The sequence below is a fragment of the Chelonoidis abingdonii genome, chromosome 1 (genome assembly GCF_003597395.2).
Source record: "Chelonoidis abingdonii isolate Lonesome George chromosome 1, CheloAbing_2.0, whole genome shotgun sequence".
Lineage (NCBI taxonomy): Eukaryota > Metazoa > Chordata > Testudines > Testudinidae > Chelonoidis > Chelonoidis abingdonii.
In genome coordinates this window covers 84,455,895-84,474,783 of record NC_133769.1, presented here as the reverse complement: position 1 = coordinate 84,474,783, position 18,889 = coordinate 84,455,895, and the positions used below count along the sequence as shown (strand labels likewise).

At 37.6% G+C, this 18,889-nt stretch overlaps 1 protein-coding gene across 4 annotated transcripts in view; it reads left to right on the top strand.

Moving 5' to 3' along the window:
- POC1B (POC1 centriolar protein B) overlaps positions 1–18,889 on the top strand; it is a 101,357-nt gene that overhangs the window by 32,194 nt on the left and 50,274 nt on the right. For 3 of the 4 annotated variants that reach the window (XM_032790398.2, XM_032790396.2, XM_032790400.2), the window contains exons 9-10: positions 3,947–4,099; positions 16,450–16,536. In XM_032790398.2, coding sequence (XP_032646289.1) covers positions 3,947–4,099; positions 16,450–16,536 — 240 coding nt within the window. The remainder of the gene's footprint in view (positions 1–3,946; positions 4,100–16,449; positions 16,537–18,889) is intronic. The other variant, XM_032790397.2, reaches the window with a different exon arrangement.

The following is an 18,889-nucleotide window of genomic DNA, read 5'->3' as shown; positions in this document are numbered from 1 at the left end:
CCCTCTATAATTCTTAAGAGTTTTTTAATTCCTGGTCTAAGCTGAAATCTCAACTCAACTTTCTGGAACTGCTATAGTGCTTCTCTAATAATCTCTACACTAAATGTATTCATTTTAGGGGATGTCTTGAGGTAATTAGTAGGACTTTTTACTAAATAGCTACAGTTAGTAGCACAGTTGATGGACATAAAGGATACAGATTTCTCTGTATTAATTCCTTAGGAGATCTAGTAACATTTGTCATCTGTTGAAAAGGGTACTTTATGTAAAGATAATAGAACAAAAATGTCTTCCAAAATTTGTCATTATGAAGTGGATTATTTTGTCCGATTACATGGAATAGATAAAGCTCAATCAGATGTCACTTGCTTCCATTTCCAGGCTATATGGACGTTTAAATTGGAATTTGTTTTGGATTTTTTCTTTCCTTTTAAAATTCTTAAGGAGCATGGTTGAGTGATGCTTTTGCACATCTTGAAATCTTTCCACCTGCCCCCCACACACATTACAAGGTGTTTTCTTTATAGCTGTCTGTCTTCAAGCTATTCTGGGTTATAGTATTGGCATCTCTTGTTGTAGTCTTAAAGGTTTTTTAAAAAATATTTTTTAACTTTCACATAAATCTCTGCATCATAGATATTTTCAGTTCTTGAGGGAGCACCTAATTTGATGCAGAGAATCCTGCATCTCACATGCTTTTTGATTTTGGGGGTATTGTTATTACATGGCATTTTTGTGAAGATTTTCCATAGGAACATACTCCATATCCTGTTGGCTTTTGCTCTCTAAAATGTATAAAGTCTCTCTGTCAATCCTATTTTACCCTGTTTTTATTTACCTTTCAAAGAGCTCTTTCTTTCCCATTCATAATTCCAGCTAGTTATCATTTTCTTGGTGCCCTGTGTATTTTGCTACAGTTTATATTAATATATCTTAATCTTTAAAATTTGGCACAGCAGACCATGGAACCTTTCATTTTTCTTTTTTTTAAGAGTAGCAGGCTATCGTTATTCACATGAACAGTGTTAACCAAATTCTGTCCAGTGAGAAGAGGAAATGGCATAGGTAAATTGAGTGGTCACCCACAGAGATGAAAGGAGGAATGTAATGGCGTCTACAAACCCCGTAGGGAACATAGACAGAGCAGGGAGGAGAGTCCCTCCTGTTTACAAGCAAACATCTTGATCACAACCCCTTGCAGCTGCCAGACCTGTCAATGATGGAGGCAGGCACCCACAGCTGCAACCAATAAAGGAAATAGGGTCTGCTGTAAAGAGAACAAGGCAGAGAAAGAAGGGGAGGCAGAAAGGCCTGCAGTAGCAAAGTGGTGACAGCCTTGCACCAGGTTGCCTCCAATAAAACAGCCAGGAGACTAGCAGAGACACACACCAAGGAAGTGACAGGCTTTAAGAAATGTATGGGTGCAAACACTGACCTCACTGACAGCAAGTTAATGGGGGGAGGGCAGTTAGGTGAAGCTGAGGCCCCTTGAGAGGCCATGACAGTGAACAATTCCATAAGGAATGTGTAACCTTCTAGGACCAGAGGTTTTTTTTGTTTCCAAATGTTTTGTACAGTTAACACTTTAGATTTCCACTCAAGAAGCAGCAGTATGGAAGAGGTGAGACTTGAAACAATCGTGTAATGCAGATTTTTAATAGTCAAAAGTAACAACAACAGTCCAGTTATTTGGCAGTAGAGTAAAGGTTGAATTACCCAAAAACTATGTCAGTCTTTCTTCAAAGAATTAATAAGTGATGAGCGCATTCTCTGTACCCTACCTGCCTCTGAAAAGGGGATATTCTGTGAAAGCCCCCAGTCAAGAGAGTAGTCAAATAGTTAAGGTTACTGAATTTCCATCAACCCTTTTTTTCTTTTCCTGCTATACACACAGATATTGTAATTTCCTCCCCACAAACATTTTAGTACAGTTTCCCTGGTTTCTGTCATAACTGCAACAAATAACTTTTGAGGAGCTAGTTAAGCAGCTATAAAGTGAACATGTGAACAGAGCACTATATTGTGTCTTCTCCATACCAATCTTTCTTAATTTGGAGAGAGGCTACATAATTGTCGGCTTTTGTTCAAACTGGCATGTTGGAAATAATTTCCCCAATAGATTTATCAAGGTTTGCCAGGATTCTTTTTCCACGCAAACATTTCTTTCATATTCCAAAGTCCATTTGGTGTTGGTTATATCAAAAATAACAATATAACTATATACACACTTATACTCTGTATCCTACTAACAATTCAGTTATAAGCATTGGCCAAAATACTTACAATCAGAATCAGAATTTGGCTTGGGTGGGACGGCTGATAGAATATGATGTCTAGTTCTGGTGTCCTAAATTCAAGAAGGATGTTGAAAAATCAGAGGGCTCAGAGAAGAGCCATCTACTAACTGAAGGATTGGAAAATGTGTCTATAAGAAAATACTTAAGGAGCTCAATCTGTTTGGCTTATCAAAAAGAAGGTTGAGGTGACTTGACAATAGTACTTACACGGGGAATGGAAATTTGATAGTAGAGGGCTCTTCGGTATAGCACAGATCCATATAACAAGATCAATTGATTGGAAGTTGAAGCTAGGAAAAATTCAGATTAAAAATAAAGTGAATTTTTTTAACTGGGATGGAATTAACTATTGGAACAATTTACCAAATATGGTGGTGGTTTAGGCTTAATCAGTTTTTCCCTTTATAAAATTTGACAAAATTATCGTTACTTACAGTGTCTGAACATATATTTATGCCATGCAGTAATAACAGAGAAGACGGAATTGGTAAACAACCCAAGTTACCACATTCTGGGGCACTGGGAAGTCTTTTCATCTTCCATGATGGTCATTGCCTCCTCTGATCTCCTGGTCTGGTCCTTTAGTCCTGTACTTCAGTTTCTGGTTCAGTGTTTCTACAGTTTGGACCTTGTTCACTTAGGTCTTTTGTACCTTTCTGTGTTCCAAATTATTTCATTTTATCGAATTGGCCATAGCACATAAGCACATCACCTGTTCAATTTTTATATGTACCCATACATTGCATATGAGTAAGCTTCAGTTACCCAACTTCTGCATTTTTCTGGATAGTTTTGCAGGTTCTGGATCAAGTTGTTCTGTGTCACCATGTTCCCGCATCTTCCCAGAAGAAGGGTTTTTCATTTATCATTACATGATTGTGTACCTCTTACTTGCATCTTCCAACACAATACATTACTTATCTTGACAGCAAATAACATCATCTTAAACAATCCAGCAATTTTATGTCAAAGAATTGACAAAACTGCACTCATACCAGGCAAGGACTTGACCTAAGTGTTAGCTTATCTATAATTAATTATTCATAATTACAAATTAGTAAAATATAGCTATATCAAAGTTCTTAATCTTATTTAACAATCTTCATTTTCTAGTTCAGTATAAGTATGTTACCCTGTTTTATTCTTTAATCTATTAGAATCGGGGTGGGGTTTGGAGCATATGCTATAATTCGTTAACATTTTTTTATCTTCTTCAAGCATCGGTTTGTCAGGGGACAAACCCTTATATTTATATTTCAGTTCAAAGTCCAAAACCTTATATTGCCAAGTCTTGTTAGGGTGTTTTTTGTTTTGTTTTTTTTTTTTTCTGTTACAAATTTTGAGATGCTTGTATTTTTAACTGTAATCAACAGAATATCACTAAACAGTTATGGTTTGGATATTAGAATATGCTGAAAGTAAAATTCATAACATTGAACCTTTATTATTTTAAACAGCGTTTTGCCTTTAAAATGATATTGTAGGTTTTTTATGGAAATTGCACATAGCTATTGTATTGCAATTCGGAGAGCAGAAGATTTACACCATTACTTTTTGAAAATCAAGTTCTTGTAGTTTTCCTTTTGAATAGTTATTTTCCTTATTAAAAAAACTATTCAGTTTTAATAAGGTTGATGCTTGATTTACAGGTATTACTGTGGAAGACCAATTTTGATACATTTAACTATAAGGAAGTTCTTAAACAGCATATTAGAAGAATACATACTGATGACCCACCTCACCTTCTTGATATTTATCCAAGATCACCTCATCCCCATGATGGGCAATCTCAGTCAATTGAAGTAAGTTCCATGATTATGCACACTAATATTTACAGTTTCTCTAACTAACATTGGCTGTCAGAATACCATTTCTGCTGAGATGAGGTCTGTGTGGCACCAGATAATGCAGTGCTAAGCAATTTCTTGTCCTTTATTATCAGTATCAGCATTTTTTTCAAAAAATATAATTTTTTTAGAAACAGACACTGAATGTATTGAAATATCTTTATTAGCCTTTCTAAAAGTTATTGACATCCTCATTTTCATAATATGAAAATAAGACTTTTATGATTATTGTAATTCAGAAATTATTCCCCCTCATTAATGAAACCTAAAACAATGAATACTGTAAAGATTTAGAATTGTTTAAAGTAAATTATCAGGTGTGGCTTGATCAATTTTTTTTTTTCATATCACTGCACATTCTTGATCATAATGAGGAAGATTTGGGTCTATATTTTGGATACAAGCTCTGTGTTCTTGTGAGCAACTAAGGGCAGAATAGCACTAACTATACTTGAATGTTTGTGGTACTTCACTTTGTTGGCCCTCATGTTTATAATCAGACAGAATCATAGAAAATTAGAGTAGAGTTGGAAGAGACCTCAGGTGGTCATCTAGTGCAATCAGCTGCTCAAAGCAGGACCAACACCAACTTAATCATCCCAGCCAGTGCTTTGTCAAGCTGGGCCTTAAAAACCTCTAAGGATAGAGATTTCACCACCTCCCTAGGTAACCCCTTCCAGTGTTTCACCACCCTTCTAGTGAAATAGCTCTTCCTAATATCCAACCTAGACCTCCCCGACTGCAACTGTTCTGTCATCTGCCACCACTGAGAACAGCCTAGCTCTATCCTCTTTGGAACCCCCCCTTCAGGTAGTTGAAGGCTGCTATCAAATCTCCCATTACTCTTCTTTTCTGCAGATAGTTATGGTAGCTGTAACATTTTGTCATATTAAAAAGCAATGGTTTCAGCATGATGGCACAAATAAAAAAATGTGACAAACTCAGTCAGCAACAATATGTAGATGACCAATAATAACTTTGGCAATTTATTGTTGTTTCTGTGATTTAAGTCTTCCATTCTAATGTCTGATTCAGTCAGCAAAATTAAAAAAATGTTACCAATAGATGATAATGAAATAAATACTGTAACTTCTCTTCAGCTGTCTCATATGGTATAAATGGTCTTTGATGAATCATCAGAGCAGCAAACAATAATGCCGGTGATAGCAAGAGGTTGCCTTAAAATTTTGAATGACCAATTATTAGCTAAATCTTTGAGGTGGCATTTGTTAATAAAAGCATTTATCATCTCTGAAAGTTTCCAGATCCAGTGTACTCAGTTTCTATGTGAAAGAAATGGTTTTTTGGGTTTTTTTAAAGAACATTCAGACTTGCAAACTAAGTTGATGATGTGAAAGTCAAGCTGTCCTTTTCTGAGTATGCCTTACCAGTAAACCTTGCCTCCGAGTGGGGTGTATTATGTAGCAGGTACAATCAATTGTGTAATTGAAGCACCTCAGTTGTGTAGAGTTTACTGCTCATGAACTAGTAATAACACAAATTGACTGTCATATCCCATGTTCAGTTTGCATGTCTCAGAAAAAAGTTTTCTAAACTGAGTATACTTGACCTGGAAGATGTATTATCCCGTGTCTCATTATGCCATTTGAGAGTCACTTTTCAGATTATAACTTCACTCTTCTTTTGTTCATACTTCATTTCCTGCCCCTGAAATAGCCCTGCTATTCTTCCCTTCTCCCCCCACCCCCCATAGGGGTATGTAGTGTATTTCAGCCATAGGACAATCTGGTTATGATACTTAATCCTTCAAGTAACTCATGTCTCCAGTGTGCAAATAAATGGAAACATTAAACAAAATGCAGAGCTACTTAGCTTTGACAAAAAACAAATGAGAAGTTAGTCCTTAACTAAATCTGAGGCTTATTTATATTTAAAATGAAGCCAGTGATGCTGGGCATTGTACCACATTAAGAGGCCCCAGGAGCTGCTTTGTGTGTTCTTTAGAATGTACACAAGCATTAAGGGCAAAACCACAAATAGGTTATTCAATTTTAAGTGGCAGTAATAAAAGAGTGCATGACCTTTCAAGCCTTTATGGAAACAGAAATGCAGTCTAGCAATATTAAGTATACCTATCTCACAGAACTGGAAGAGACCCCAAAACGTCATTGAGTTCAGCCCCCTGCCTTCACTAGCAGGACCAAGTACTGATTTTGCCCCAGATTCCTAAGTGGGCCCCTCAATGATTGAAGAAGAATGAATATTCAAGAAGAGTTGAATATATTACTACAAAATATGTCAAAAAAGAGACCTAGAGACCTCTATAGCAGGCATGAAAACTATTTAATTGCCTTAGGAAAAAAATACTAAGGTCTGGCCTACATCTAAAAATTAGATGGATCTAACTACAGTGCTAAGAGCTGTGAAAAAATTATGCCTTGTGTGATATAGTTAGGTTGACCTAACCTCCAATGTAGATGCATCTAGGTCAATGGTAGAATTCTTCCATTGACCTAGATACCTCCTTTCAGAGAGGTGGATTACCTATATGTGCCGAAAAAACCCCTTCTATCAATGTAGGAAGTGTCTACAGCAGCACAGCTGCAGAGCCATAGCTATGCCAGTGCAGTCACTCTAGTATAGATATATCCTGAGAATGCATGACTGTGTGTGTGGGAATCAATCAGTACTGAAATTGGACAACATGTTCATAAAAAAAGCACAACTTATTGATCTTAGGGACTTCCTTAATTGGTCCATCTCATGGTATTCTACCTTCTATAGTGACAGAAACCTGAAGCTTCCAGGGAAGGTGTAAGTACATCCATACTGCATCTTGATGATTGTGTAATGTTGTACACAATGATGGCACTAGTGAAGGTATCTTTGAATCCTCCAGGGGATCACTCTACTTCCTAAAGCTTAACTGGTAGCTACTATTATAATATATGATCACAACCAGTGAGGAATTTTATCCAGTCCTGCTTAAAATTCAGATGCATTATGTGTCTTAATGCACGGCACCAAATTCCATCTTCATAGCTTGTAAAATTTTATGATTTAATAAATTAACATAATTTAAAATGATCAGTCTGATGTTTGAGATTAGGAGTAACCAGAGCTCCAAGTATTCTGCAGTTCTAAAACAGTAAGCTTTCATTTAAAAAAAAAAAAATCCTTATAAAGAATATGTCTACAATGTGATAAAAGACCCATGGCTGGCCAAGGTAAGCTGGCTAAGCTATGGGGCTATAACAGTACAGTGTAGATTAGGGGTAGGCAAACTATGGCCCATGGGCTGGATCTGGCCCCTCAGGACTTTGGATCTGGTCCACGGTATTACCAGATGGGGGGGCCCCTAGGTGGGGGGGCAGAGGACTCTATGCATTGTCTCCAGGCACCACCCCCCGCAGCTTCAGGGGAGGTACCTGGAGGCCTGGCAAGGACAGCGCACGCAGAGCCCTCCGTCCTCCCTCCCCCAGGGGACGTAGCGCTTTCTGGAGCAGCACGGGGCTGAGGACAGGGCAGGCATGCAGGGAGCCTGCCCTGGCCCTGGTGCATGCCGCTGCCACCCTGGAGCCGCTTTAGGTAAGCGGTGCCGGGCCAGAGCATAAACCTTTCCTGCCCCGAGTCCCCTCGTGCACCCCTCACCCTTCCTCCCTGCCCTGAGCTCCCTGCTGCACCCTAACCCGCTGGTCTGAGCCCCCTTCTGCAGTCCACACCCCTTTGCACCCCTGCCCCCTCCTGGACTCTGCATCCCTCCTGCACCCCAACCCCCTTCCCTAAGCCCCTTCATACATCCTGCACCCCTCCTCTGCCCCAATCCCTTGTCCTGAGCCCCTTCTGCAGCCTGCACCCCCTCTCTCACCGCACACTCCCTCCCGTACCCCAACCTCCTGCCCCAGCACTGCATACAATTTCCCCACTAGATGTGGCCCTCGGCCCAAAAAGTTTGCCCACTCCGTGTGTAGGTATTCAGCTTGAGCTGGAGTCTGGGCACAGAGACCCTGTGAGGGAGATGTGCCTCAACTCAAGCTCCACAAGCCTGAGTCAGCTGACTCTGGCTCTGAGACTCAGTGCCTCAGGTTTCTTATTACAGTGTAGACATACTCATAGTTTCTGAGATAGTCTTGAGAATGTCTATAGAGCGTAAATCAGGGGTTCTCAAACTGGGGGTCAGGACTCCTCAGGGGGTGGTGAGGTTCTTACATGGGGGGTTGCAAGCTCTCAGCCTCCACCTCAAACCCCACTTTGCCTCCAGCATTTATAATGATGTTAAATATATTAAAAGTGTTTTTAATTTATAAGGAGGGGTCACACTCAGAGGCTTGCTATGTGAAAAGTCTGAGAACCACTGACATAAATAGATCCAGTGTTGTCTTCCTGTGTTAACAAGGAGCCTGAAATAATAGCTCTGAATTGTCCCATTCATCTTAATTAAGACCTCCTGGTTGTGTAGCTGCAAATATTGGCATTTTTCAGATATGCCATTTACCATTTTGGTTGATGCAAGCATCTGATATTTTATCTTCTGTCTCCATGACCTGGGGCCTGATTGTTTCTGCCTCTTACTACCCATCTTCCCTACAAGGAGGAATTAATTGGATTACAGGTGAGACTTCCTCCATGTTCATAAGCTAAACAATTTAAGAATTTCTCCTAATAGATCAGACTATAGGTCCATGGAGCCAGGAAGTTAGGGGGCCAGAGCTGGAGTCCAGTTTACAGCCTGTGAACAGAGAAAAATTAGAAATATAGTTTGAGCTACCTAGAGAACAACACAGAAATCAAGGCCTAGAGAAGTGAGTTGCTGAAGCCAGTTACAAGCTACTCTCTTTCTTGGCCTAAATGGGGACAAGAAGGTTCTGAGCCAGGCCACCTAGTAGACCGCTCTGCAGGAGTTGAGGCCCACAAATTGGAGCTGGGTTACCATATTTGAAAATAAGCATTGACTTATTTTGCCTCTGAATATCATAAACCCCTAAATTGCCATTGAATGTTTTTCAAGGCATAAATGAATAGGAAAGCATGTTTGGACTACAGAGTCATTTTAACATTACTGTAGAACAGTGGTTCCCAAACTTTAACAACCTGTGAACCCCTTTCACTAAAATATCAAGTCTCACGAACTCTCCCTAAAAATGAATATTTCCAGGGATTTTCTCCTTTATCTGATTGTAAAAGCAGTGATCTTGGAAATATAAAATTTGTTTTATGACATGCTTATTATACACTATTTATTATTTATCATTACAGTATTTTTATTACATTATGAAAACCGCAACATTCTTCCAAGATCTCACTTTCGTAGCTTATATCATTTTGAATATGCCTGTTATAAGAGAAGGCTCCTATGTTTCATCAAGGAGTATCAGATGTGAAACAACATGAAGATATTTAAGAAGCCAACTCAGAGTTCCTCCTACACAAGCATTCAGGTCTTGAGCAGTCCAGGCAAACAATGCACATTATATTAAAGTTTAAACTTGTTCTTCATAATAACTTTAAAAACAATACTAGCTGCCTATTTAATTTTAAAAACAGCAAAAAATACCTACTTCCCTTTCCATTTCTTATAAGGAGTCTTCAAGTTTAAATCTCCTCCATGTGATAGACATGCTTGCTTTGATCTAGTTAGCTCTCGGAAGTCCAGGGGCTCCGGGATGCTGGCCCCGTGCTGCCTGGGGTCCCTACGGACAGCTCTGTCCGCCATTAGGGAATTTTTTCCCAAGAACCCCCGTACCATTTTGTGAACCCCTAAGAGTTCACAAACCCCAGTTTTGGAACCACTGCTGTAGAATTTAGGCATTCTTGCCATGGAATTTAGTCCCCTTTTGCTATGGAATACATATCGGCGTTGGGAGTAACCAAATAAACTGCTATATGTGCAGTAATTAACATCATAATTATCTAGATGATAATCTAGAATTATAGTAGGAAACACTGAATAAAAAAGACTAGATTAAAATCTACACAATACAAAACTGGTTTAGATTTACAGTTAAACTTTTAATGAGAAGAACATGTTCTATACATAAGGGACTTCTTGTCTTTCATGCCATATGTTTTTTTTAATGGATTTTCTGTGAAAACATAAGTTATGTATTTATCTGGAGATAGCAAGGTTTGCTTTAGGTTTAATTACTCAGGGGTACAGTTGTAGTGTAATATGCTAAGTTATGTGCACCACTCTGGAAGAGACTAAGTTGTGTTTTTTGAGCTTTCTGTATTTCTGCTTTAATTGAATCCTCCGTATGTAGTCGAGGTTTTTAAATGGATGGAAGGTTGAGCTAGTACATCACTTTAAAAAGATGTTCAAACTTGAATGTAATATTCTGTTATAAGTGCATTGTGTTTGTATTATGAGTTTGAATACGTTTTGCTTTCCAGTTGCACATTTAAATTTTCTGCGTAATTTTAAATCAGCATTTTTCTTAGATGAACAGACTACTAATCCACACTAGGTGGCAGTAAAAATCAGAGAATATTTTCTTGTTTTGTTTTACCTTGAGGACGTCAATGCAGTACAAAATCAGATTTTCAGATTAAACGCACTATAAAACTATAGTATATAACAATATTTTTATATTTACTCTCTTCAAGCCAGTTAATGGAGGTCAGCAGTATAACAATCATGTGGTTGAAGCACAGAAGTAGGAAACAGTACACCTTGATTCTAGTAATTTTTTCTGCCATACTTTTTTCCCTGTGATCTTCAGCAAATGACCTAATCTCAGTCTACCTCATTTTCTTTAGCTATTATCCTCTACTTTAAGACCAAATTCTCTTTAATAATTAATACTCGGAAAGTGCTGAGGGTTCTTTGAATGGAAATTTCTGTAGAAGTGCTTATTTTTTATTGCATAGGTCAAAGGTTAATATTCCTTTAGAAATTATTAGAGTAGATTAATGAACATGTTTAATATTATAACCAAATTGATTAGGTACTGTTTTAACTAAGGAAGATTCTCTAGTCAATCACCCTGTCAATGGAGAATTATCTGATACACAGTACTTTCTAGGGTTTGGGCCAGTCTCATTCTTTTTTCTTTTTTTTCTTTTTTTTTTTTTTTAAAGTTAAATGAAATTTCCACCAATACCCTTGGGGAGACTATTCTGCAATCTAGTTCATCTTGATGTCAGGAAATATTCTGAGCGATTTGTCTTAAATATTCTCTCTTAGCCTCATCCCATTGCTTTAGATTATGCTTATATGTATTACACTAAATAATTATCCTTAGTATTTATACCCTTGAAATATTTGTACATTGTTTCATGTCCTGCCCTTCCTACTTTCTTGCTTTATCTATACATATTTAGTTCTCGTTTTTATCTTGTAGACAGGCTCTGCAGCCCTTATTTTTTTTGTTGTTTTTTGAATTCTCTCCACCTTGTCAGTATCTTTCTGTTGTGCCCAGGAAGCATATTGCAGACTCACATATAGAGAGACTGTTACCTTCCTGCTCCAGGATCAGATTGCTATTGCATGAAAAGTCCTAAGTCCCCTTGCCCTCTTTAGTCCGATCACATATCTACTGGCTTTTCAGTATCATTTCTAAGTCTCTTTCAGGATGACCATTTCCCATGTTTCTCCCCCCTATTAAGTAGATCTGGGTAAATAATGAATATTTCAGTTTGCTGACGCTCGTGAAAAATCATGGGGAAAAAATCATTTTTTGTTGAACCAAAACCAATATTCTTTTTTTAAATTTTTCTGCAAATTGGAGAAGTAAAAAAAAAAAATTCAAGTTGGGTTAAAACGAAATATTTTGGTTCATTTTGTTCCAATGTTTTTTGTTTCAATTTCAGACATTTTCAGAAAAGCCAAAGGGAGAGAGAGAAAACCACCCATATAACTTTTAGCTCTTTTGTTAGGGTACTCTCCTGGGATATGGGAGACCCAGCTTTAATTTCCCCCTCCACCTGATGCGGAAAAGGGATTTGAAGTTGGCAAGAGAATGCTCTAGCCACTGGGTTATGAAGTATTCTGTTGTGGTTCTTTCTCAGTCTGTCCTGTTGAAGCTGTTCCATGGTGTGTAAATAAAGTCATTAGAGCAGGGACATGAACTTAGGCTTCTCACATCCTGGGTGAGTGTCTTAACCACCAGGGTCTAGAATAAATCTTGCACTTTCCATGGGCAGGTGATTCATTGTCCTTCACAGCAGCAGTTCATAGTCATTCATGTCTAGAGTTGCCTCTTGTTTACAGTTATCAAGCCAGATTTTGTCCACTGCATTAAGTTCTTATCTAAGCCAATTTTAATTAAGTTTTCATGAAACAGTAATGAATGTTTTATTAAAACCCAAATATATTACATGCAGTATGCTTCTGTTGTCAACTGATTTTTGCATTTTTTTTTAATTTTTATTTTTTTTATATAAAACCAGAGTCTGGTTTGTTTGGCAGTGCTTATTCTTTATCAGCCTATGCTGCCTATTGCTCATGATTCACCTTACTCTATAAATGGCTAGGGATTTTTTTTTTTTTTTTAATGAATTTCCTTGCTATATATCCTGTACAGCACAGCTACAGAACAGAATATATAGCTACCTTTGGTAAAAAGCCACATGAAGGAAAACACCAAATACTTGATTTTAGTGGCTTGCATGGATGAAAACAAGTATCTTTACATATTACTGGAGATTACAGTTGTAGAGAAGAACAAGAAATTATGCCTACATTTTTCATTCTTATTGGTGTCTACAGCTTGCTCTAAACAAAGTTGCACCAGTTTAGCTCAAGGTGCAATGTTCCATCTATTTAGTGAAACTGGTGCAACTTTTTGTGTGTTCATCCTTACGCCAGATTAAATCTGTTTTACATGAGTTTAGTTTGCCTCTAAAGATGAGCTAAACCAAAGTAAGCCAGATTTAAGCCAATGTAGAATGGTCATACACAAACTTGCACCAGTTTAAATCAGTACGACATCCTTTCTTTATATAAACTAATGTAACCTGTGTGTAGACAAGTTCTAGATATCTTTGCTGAAAAAACTTTAGAAATAAATCTGTGGATGGTTATTTCAATATTTTTGGTTATTATGTAAGTGTAATAGGATAGCCTAACCAAACTAAAATAAGATAATTTTAAAATGCCACTTGAGTACAAATGTTAATATCTTTTTTTTTTTTACAAAAGTGCAAATTATGCTCTGTACATAGATTCATTTTCTTTGCTTAATGTTGTTGCATCTGCCTTGAATTGGGAAATAGTTTAGTTTCACTATAACTTCTGTAAAATAGCTCTGTGTCCTTTGCTGAAACGCTAGTTTTGAACTAATGACAGCAATACTCCTCAGTGAATGACAGCAAGTATCCCTAATGTTTGTAAAGCCCTTGGAAAATGGAAAAAGGTGGTGAAATGTGCTTATTGTTGTGTTTTATTTACTTTAAGATTGTATTGAATAGTGTGCCCTTGGAATTGAAATTAAACTATGGATGTGGTTTATCATGTATGTTGTTAATGTAATAATCCTTGACAGAAAGTAAAGATGCTACAAGCAATAGTGATAAGACAGATTGGTTGAGCAGTTACAGTTGGGGGCCAAATTTTGATCTCGTATACGCTGGAGTAAATTCAGAGCAACTCCTAGAGTTATTCCCTCAATATTTTAAGTGTATTTGTAAGTTTTTTTGTTTAAGTTAATACGTTCAGCTCAATCGTGTTGTACAATAAGGCTTGCATTATGATATACCACAGCTGTACATTGTGTAAGATACTTTCTTTTTAGAGGTACCCTATTCCTCACACTGGGCATGCAATTCTATTCCTTAGCTCTATGACACACTCTTCTACTTTTTATCCAGTCCAAATATTTGGACCGTAAGAACATATTTGGACCAAACATGTTTGAACTGAAGAATGTATCAGAGGGTTTGATGTTCAGATGAACATAAACAAGATAAATAAACAAGATAGATTCCCTAACCAGAAAAACATCGTGTAGGGTCCTGGTCTGCATGTTGCTTCATGTAAGCAGGCCCTTGCTCCTATGTACAGCCTCACTAACTTCACTGGGCCTCCTCATGGGTGTTAGGATCCGTCAACATATGAAGCAACTTGTGCGACTGGGGTCAAAATAAACAAAGGGCTAGCAAGAGGGGAAAACAAAGGGAAAGGATGGAGAAAGAATAGGACAGCAGTGAGAACACGAAGATTATATAGTCACATGATATGATGTATGTTTTAGTGGTGGTTTAGATTTAATTAAAGTTATGATTTATAGGCAAGCTTATATAAATTGAATTTTAAGAAGGGATTTTAAGGAAGAGAGACTGTAAGACACAAGAAAAGCAGATATCTGGTTTTATAATAATTTTGAGTTTGATGCTCATGAGTCATTGATGCATAGGGGATAAGTTTCCAGAGTCTTCAGCATATTTTGGAATGATATATGACCTACATGACATAGCAGGAGTACAGGGCTCAGCATTCAGTGGCTCCAGTTGTTCCTCTCCTCCAGAGCTCTGTGTCATAATGGGTAATTGGTCTTTTTCTTTCCAATGGCTGCACATGGAGATCCATATTATCTCGTCTCTTCAATATCTACATGAAGTCAGTGCAAAATATAGTGAGATGCCATGTATTCAGTTGTCAACAGTATGCTGATGACACTCAACTCAGTTGCCCCTTCACCCAGAAACGCTCCCGGACAGTAACTCTCTCAGCACCACCTAGTGCTGGTAACAAACTTAGACAATATAGGACAACATAGAGAAAAGGGTTCTGCATCATCTGGGCTCAGCTTTCAGTTGTTTCCTCATCTGCTATAGAGCTCTGACTCTCAAGGCTTTTCCCTTGTGGGAGTCTTCCCTCATCCTCTTCCAGGCTGTCTTCCTGGGAGTTATCCTTCTCCAGGGCCTGCCAGAGGTGCCATTTGCCCTTCTGCAGCTTCTCTCTCCAGACTGAGCTCTCTCAGCTCTTCACAGGCATCCCATGCTCTCTTCACAACTTGGTCTAATAATTAAATAGGGCCATCTGATTCCTAGCCAGTCAGGTCAGCTGGGACAGTGGCTCATCTGTCACAGCCAAGGCTGCGTCCAATGCCCCTTAAGGGGCCCGCCAGCCTGTGACAAATCTCCCCTAACTAGAGTTTTTACTCAAAAACAAAATCACTCTGAAGTCCGCAATAAACTATTATGTGTATTTTACATGCAAGATGCTCAGATACTATGGTAATCGGCAGTCATATAAAACCTTATGATAGGTGTAAGAAATTTCTATGTTTTCATGAGGTTTTTATATTACATTCACATTAATATTTCTCTTAGCTTTCCCATTTTAGATAAAGAAGATTTTCAGAACCATGACAAAAGGTACAACTCAAGCACTTCTAACTTCTGTTCAAACTTATAGAGCCAAACAATATCAAATAAATTAGTATCTTGACAGCACAGACTTCTGATATTTTGCGGTGTGTAGTTATGTAATGCATTTCAGGCAGAATGCAGATCTTCATAGTCAGTCACTTTCATATAGTAGCTCACCATGAATCAGTTTTTGCATGTTTGTCAGACATCATGACTTCTATTCAGACGCTTGACCTACCACAGAAACCACTGTTGCCTCATAACCTAAAAAAGAAACATGATTTGCAAATGAGAATTAGAGTTCTTTTGAAAGTATGGCTTAGGCTTCTAAATGACTTGGATGCTTTTGAAAATTGTACTCCTAGTCTAGCTACGTGCAATCATATTTCCAGAGCGGAAAAAGATGAAAGCATAGCAGAAATTTTACAAGGAATCTTCAGAAGAATAGACTGCAGAAACTACATACTTCCCTTTTAGTTTGGGCTTTAGATCACATGAGAAAATATATAACGGCCACATTTGGAAGCTTGGAAAAAAGCTTCCTGGAATGCATTTCTTCAAAGGTCATTAGTGATTCTATTGGAGATCAGCAGCTGGCTTAAATTTTGGGTAACATCAGTGTTAGCTGCCCTGATTCAATCAATTTTATAATTGCTATTTCCACTCCTACATTTTCATATTCTATCATAAAATTTAATTTCTTGATTTGTAGCTCCTGTGCTAAGAATAAGAACCTCTGAGTCAATTTATTTTTTGGGGGTGTTTGAGGTTTATAACAAAAGTATGGACTGTCGACCTATTTGATATGATCTGCGTTAATATAATTAGTTTCTTTAATGTGTGGTTACCAATACATTATGATTATGATAACAGGAAAGGCTTCAAGAAAGCAGTTTCTTTTATGAATATATTACCCTTACCTGTAGCTGTGTTGATAGGGATGCCCTCATTTAACATATGGTCTTTGTGGGCTCAGTCTTGTTTCCATTTTCTATTGAATCAGAAATACTAACAGCAAAATTTGTTTTTGACAGATAGATCCTAGCTTTGATGTGACAGATACACAAACGCTTGACCCACCTGTTGTAGATATTAGTTCCTCCGTGTATTTCAGTTCTCCGGTAAGTTTCCTGGGGCAGGGGGACATGTTTGGAAGGACAAAGCATAGTTTAGTAGGTTAGTGGCAATATGGACTTCTCTAAATTGATAAAATGTAGTCAGAGTCCAATGAATAGTTTTACTTTTAAGAGAGTCTTAATGTCTTAGCCACCATGTTCAAATTTCCTTCCACAATTCAGTGTTAACCAGAAGATGGTGCAAGAGTGAAGTTTTCACTTGGCTTAAGAGATTTAATCTTTTATTGTACTGAAGAGAAGCTCATATTTAGCTGTTGAAAAAATCACACATTGTTTCTGTGTAAATATTTAATTTATGAAATATTTGACTTTGCTAACTTAAGTTGCAGACAAGTAGACATGTAGTGAAAAACAAAGAACAGTCTTCTTATTGATTGAGTGCTAATAATATGATTTGATTTTTCTCCTTTTATGGTGTCAGCTAGCGCACATCATTCTAAGAAGTAATGATAGGATTAGTTCCTTTTAGTGTTCACTTTTATGTAACAGTGGCGTGTGGGAGGAAAGAGAGGCAATATTTAAATGGTGCTTTCGTAGGAGGAGAAAAATGCACACTTGTGTTGGATAATAAAGGATGTACTGTTCTAGAGTTAGGTTAAAATGAGAAATCCTTTTCTAGGATGAGAATGTTTCCTCCTTCCCTCTCCCTCCCCCTGAATTATTATCTCTGAAATTGTTCCACTGAATTTAATTATTAGATGACAGGATTTGTAAAGTGTGCGCTTTCGAAGACAATGGTAATCACCATAAGTAGGTTTCATCTGGCTAGAGTGGATGGATGATTTTATCGTTAAAGCACTGGACTGTGCAACAGATGTGTGTTTTGCTCCCTGTCTTCCCTCAGATTTTGTGTCACTTGATCTCTCTGCCCCCATCTATAAAATGGTGGTAGTAACAGCTACATACAGGTGTGTGGTAAATTATTTAATGTTTTAAAAGTGGTTTGAGATCTTTGCATGAAATACTGTATAGAGGTTCTAGTGATGTTTAACCCTCTTTTCTCCCAAACTGAAATCCTCACATAACATTTGGCTGTTGTAATTCAGATGCTTTGATCTCCCTAGCAATTTTGCTGTTGTGTTTTCAGTGTCACCAAGAAAATGTAGCTCTTTAACCTAGCTGGGGTCAAAATAATCCACTCACTCTACTGTGTATTTATTTTATAATTCTTGTAAGTAGTGGGAGAGAAAATACCAAAAAAAAGACCACCATAGTAGCTTAACTTCAGAAAAATTAACTATACAAAAATGAGGAAGCTATTTAAGTGAAAATTAAAAGTTACAGTCACGAGTGAAACAGCAAAAAAAAAAAAAAAATTAAGCGCATCAGAAGTAGGAAGCCTGCCAAACAATCAGTGGGACTACTGGATGATTGAGGTGGTAAAAGAGCACTAAAGGAAGACAAGGCCATTATGGAAGAAGCTAAATTAATTCTTTGCATCAGTTTTCATTTCAAAGGATGTGAGGGAAATTCCCACACCTAAGCCATTCCTTTTAGGTGACAGATTTGAGGAACTGTCCCAGATTGAAGTATCAGTAGAAGAGTTTTTGGAACAACTTGTTAAATTAAACAGTAATAACTCACCAGGACTAGGTGGTATTTACCCAAGAGTTCTGAAGACATTCAAATATGAAATTGCAGAACTACTAACTATGTTATGTAATCTATCATTTAAATCTGTTTCTGTACCAGATGACTGGCAGCACATTAGCTATCATCCAATTTTTAAAAAATGGGTTCCATAGGTGATCCTGGCAGTTACAGGCTTCTAATCCTAACTTCAGTAACATGCAAATTGATTGAAAATATAGTAAAATAAACAGGATTGCCAGACTCATAAAAGAGCACAATATTTTGGAGACTAGTCAACTTGGCTTTAGTAAAGGGAAATGATGCCTCACCAAACGTGACCAAGAGTGATCTACTGGATAAGGTGTACTTGGACTTTCAGAAAGCCTTTCACTAGGTTCTTCACTAAAGGCTCTTAAGCAAAGTAAGCAGTCATGTGATAAGAGGGACCTTTCCTTTCATGGATCAGTAACTGGTTAAAAGATAGGAAACAAAGGGTAGAGGTAAATGATTAGCGTTCAGAATGGAGAGAGGCAAATAGCTGTGTCCCCCAGGAATTTGCATTTCGACCAGTACTGTTCAACGCATTCATAAATGATTTGGAAAAAAGGGTAAACAGTGAGGTGGTAAAATTTGCAGATGATACAGATTACTCAAGATAGTTAAGTCCAAAACAGACAGTGAAGAGTTACAAAGGGATTTCACAAAACTGGGTGACTGGACAACAAAATGGCAGATGAAATTCAATATCAATAAATCCAAAGTAGTG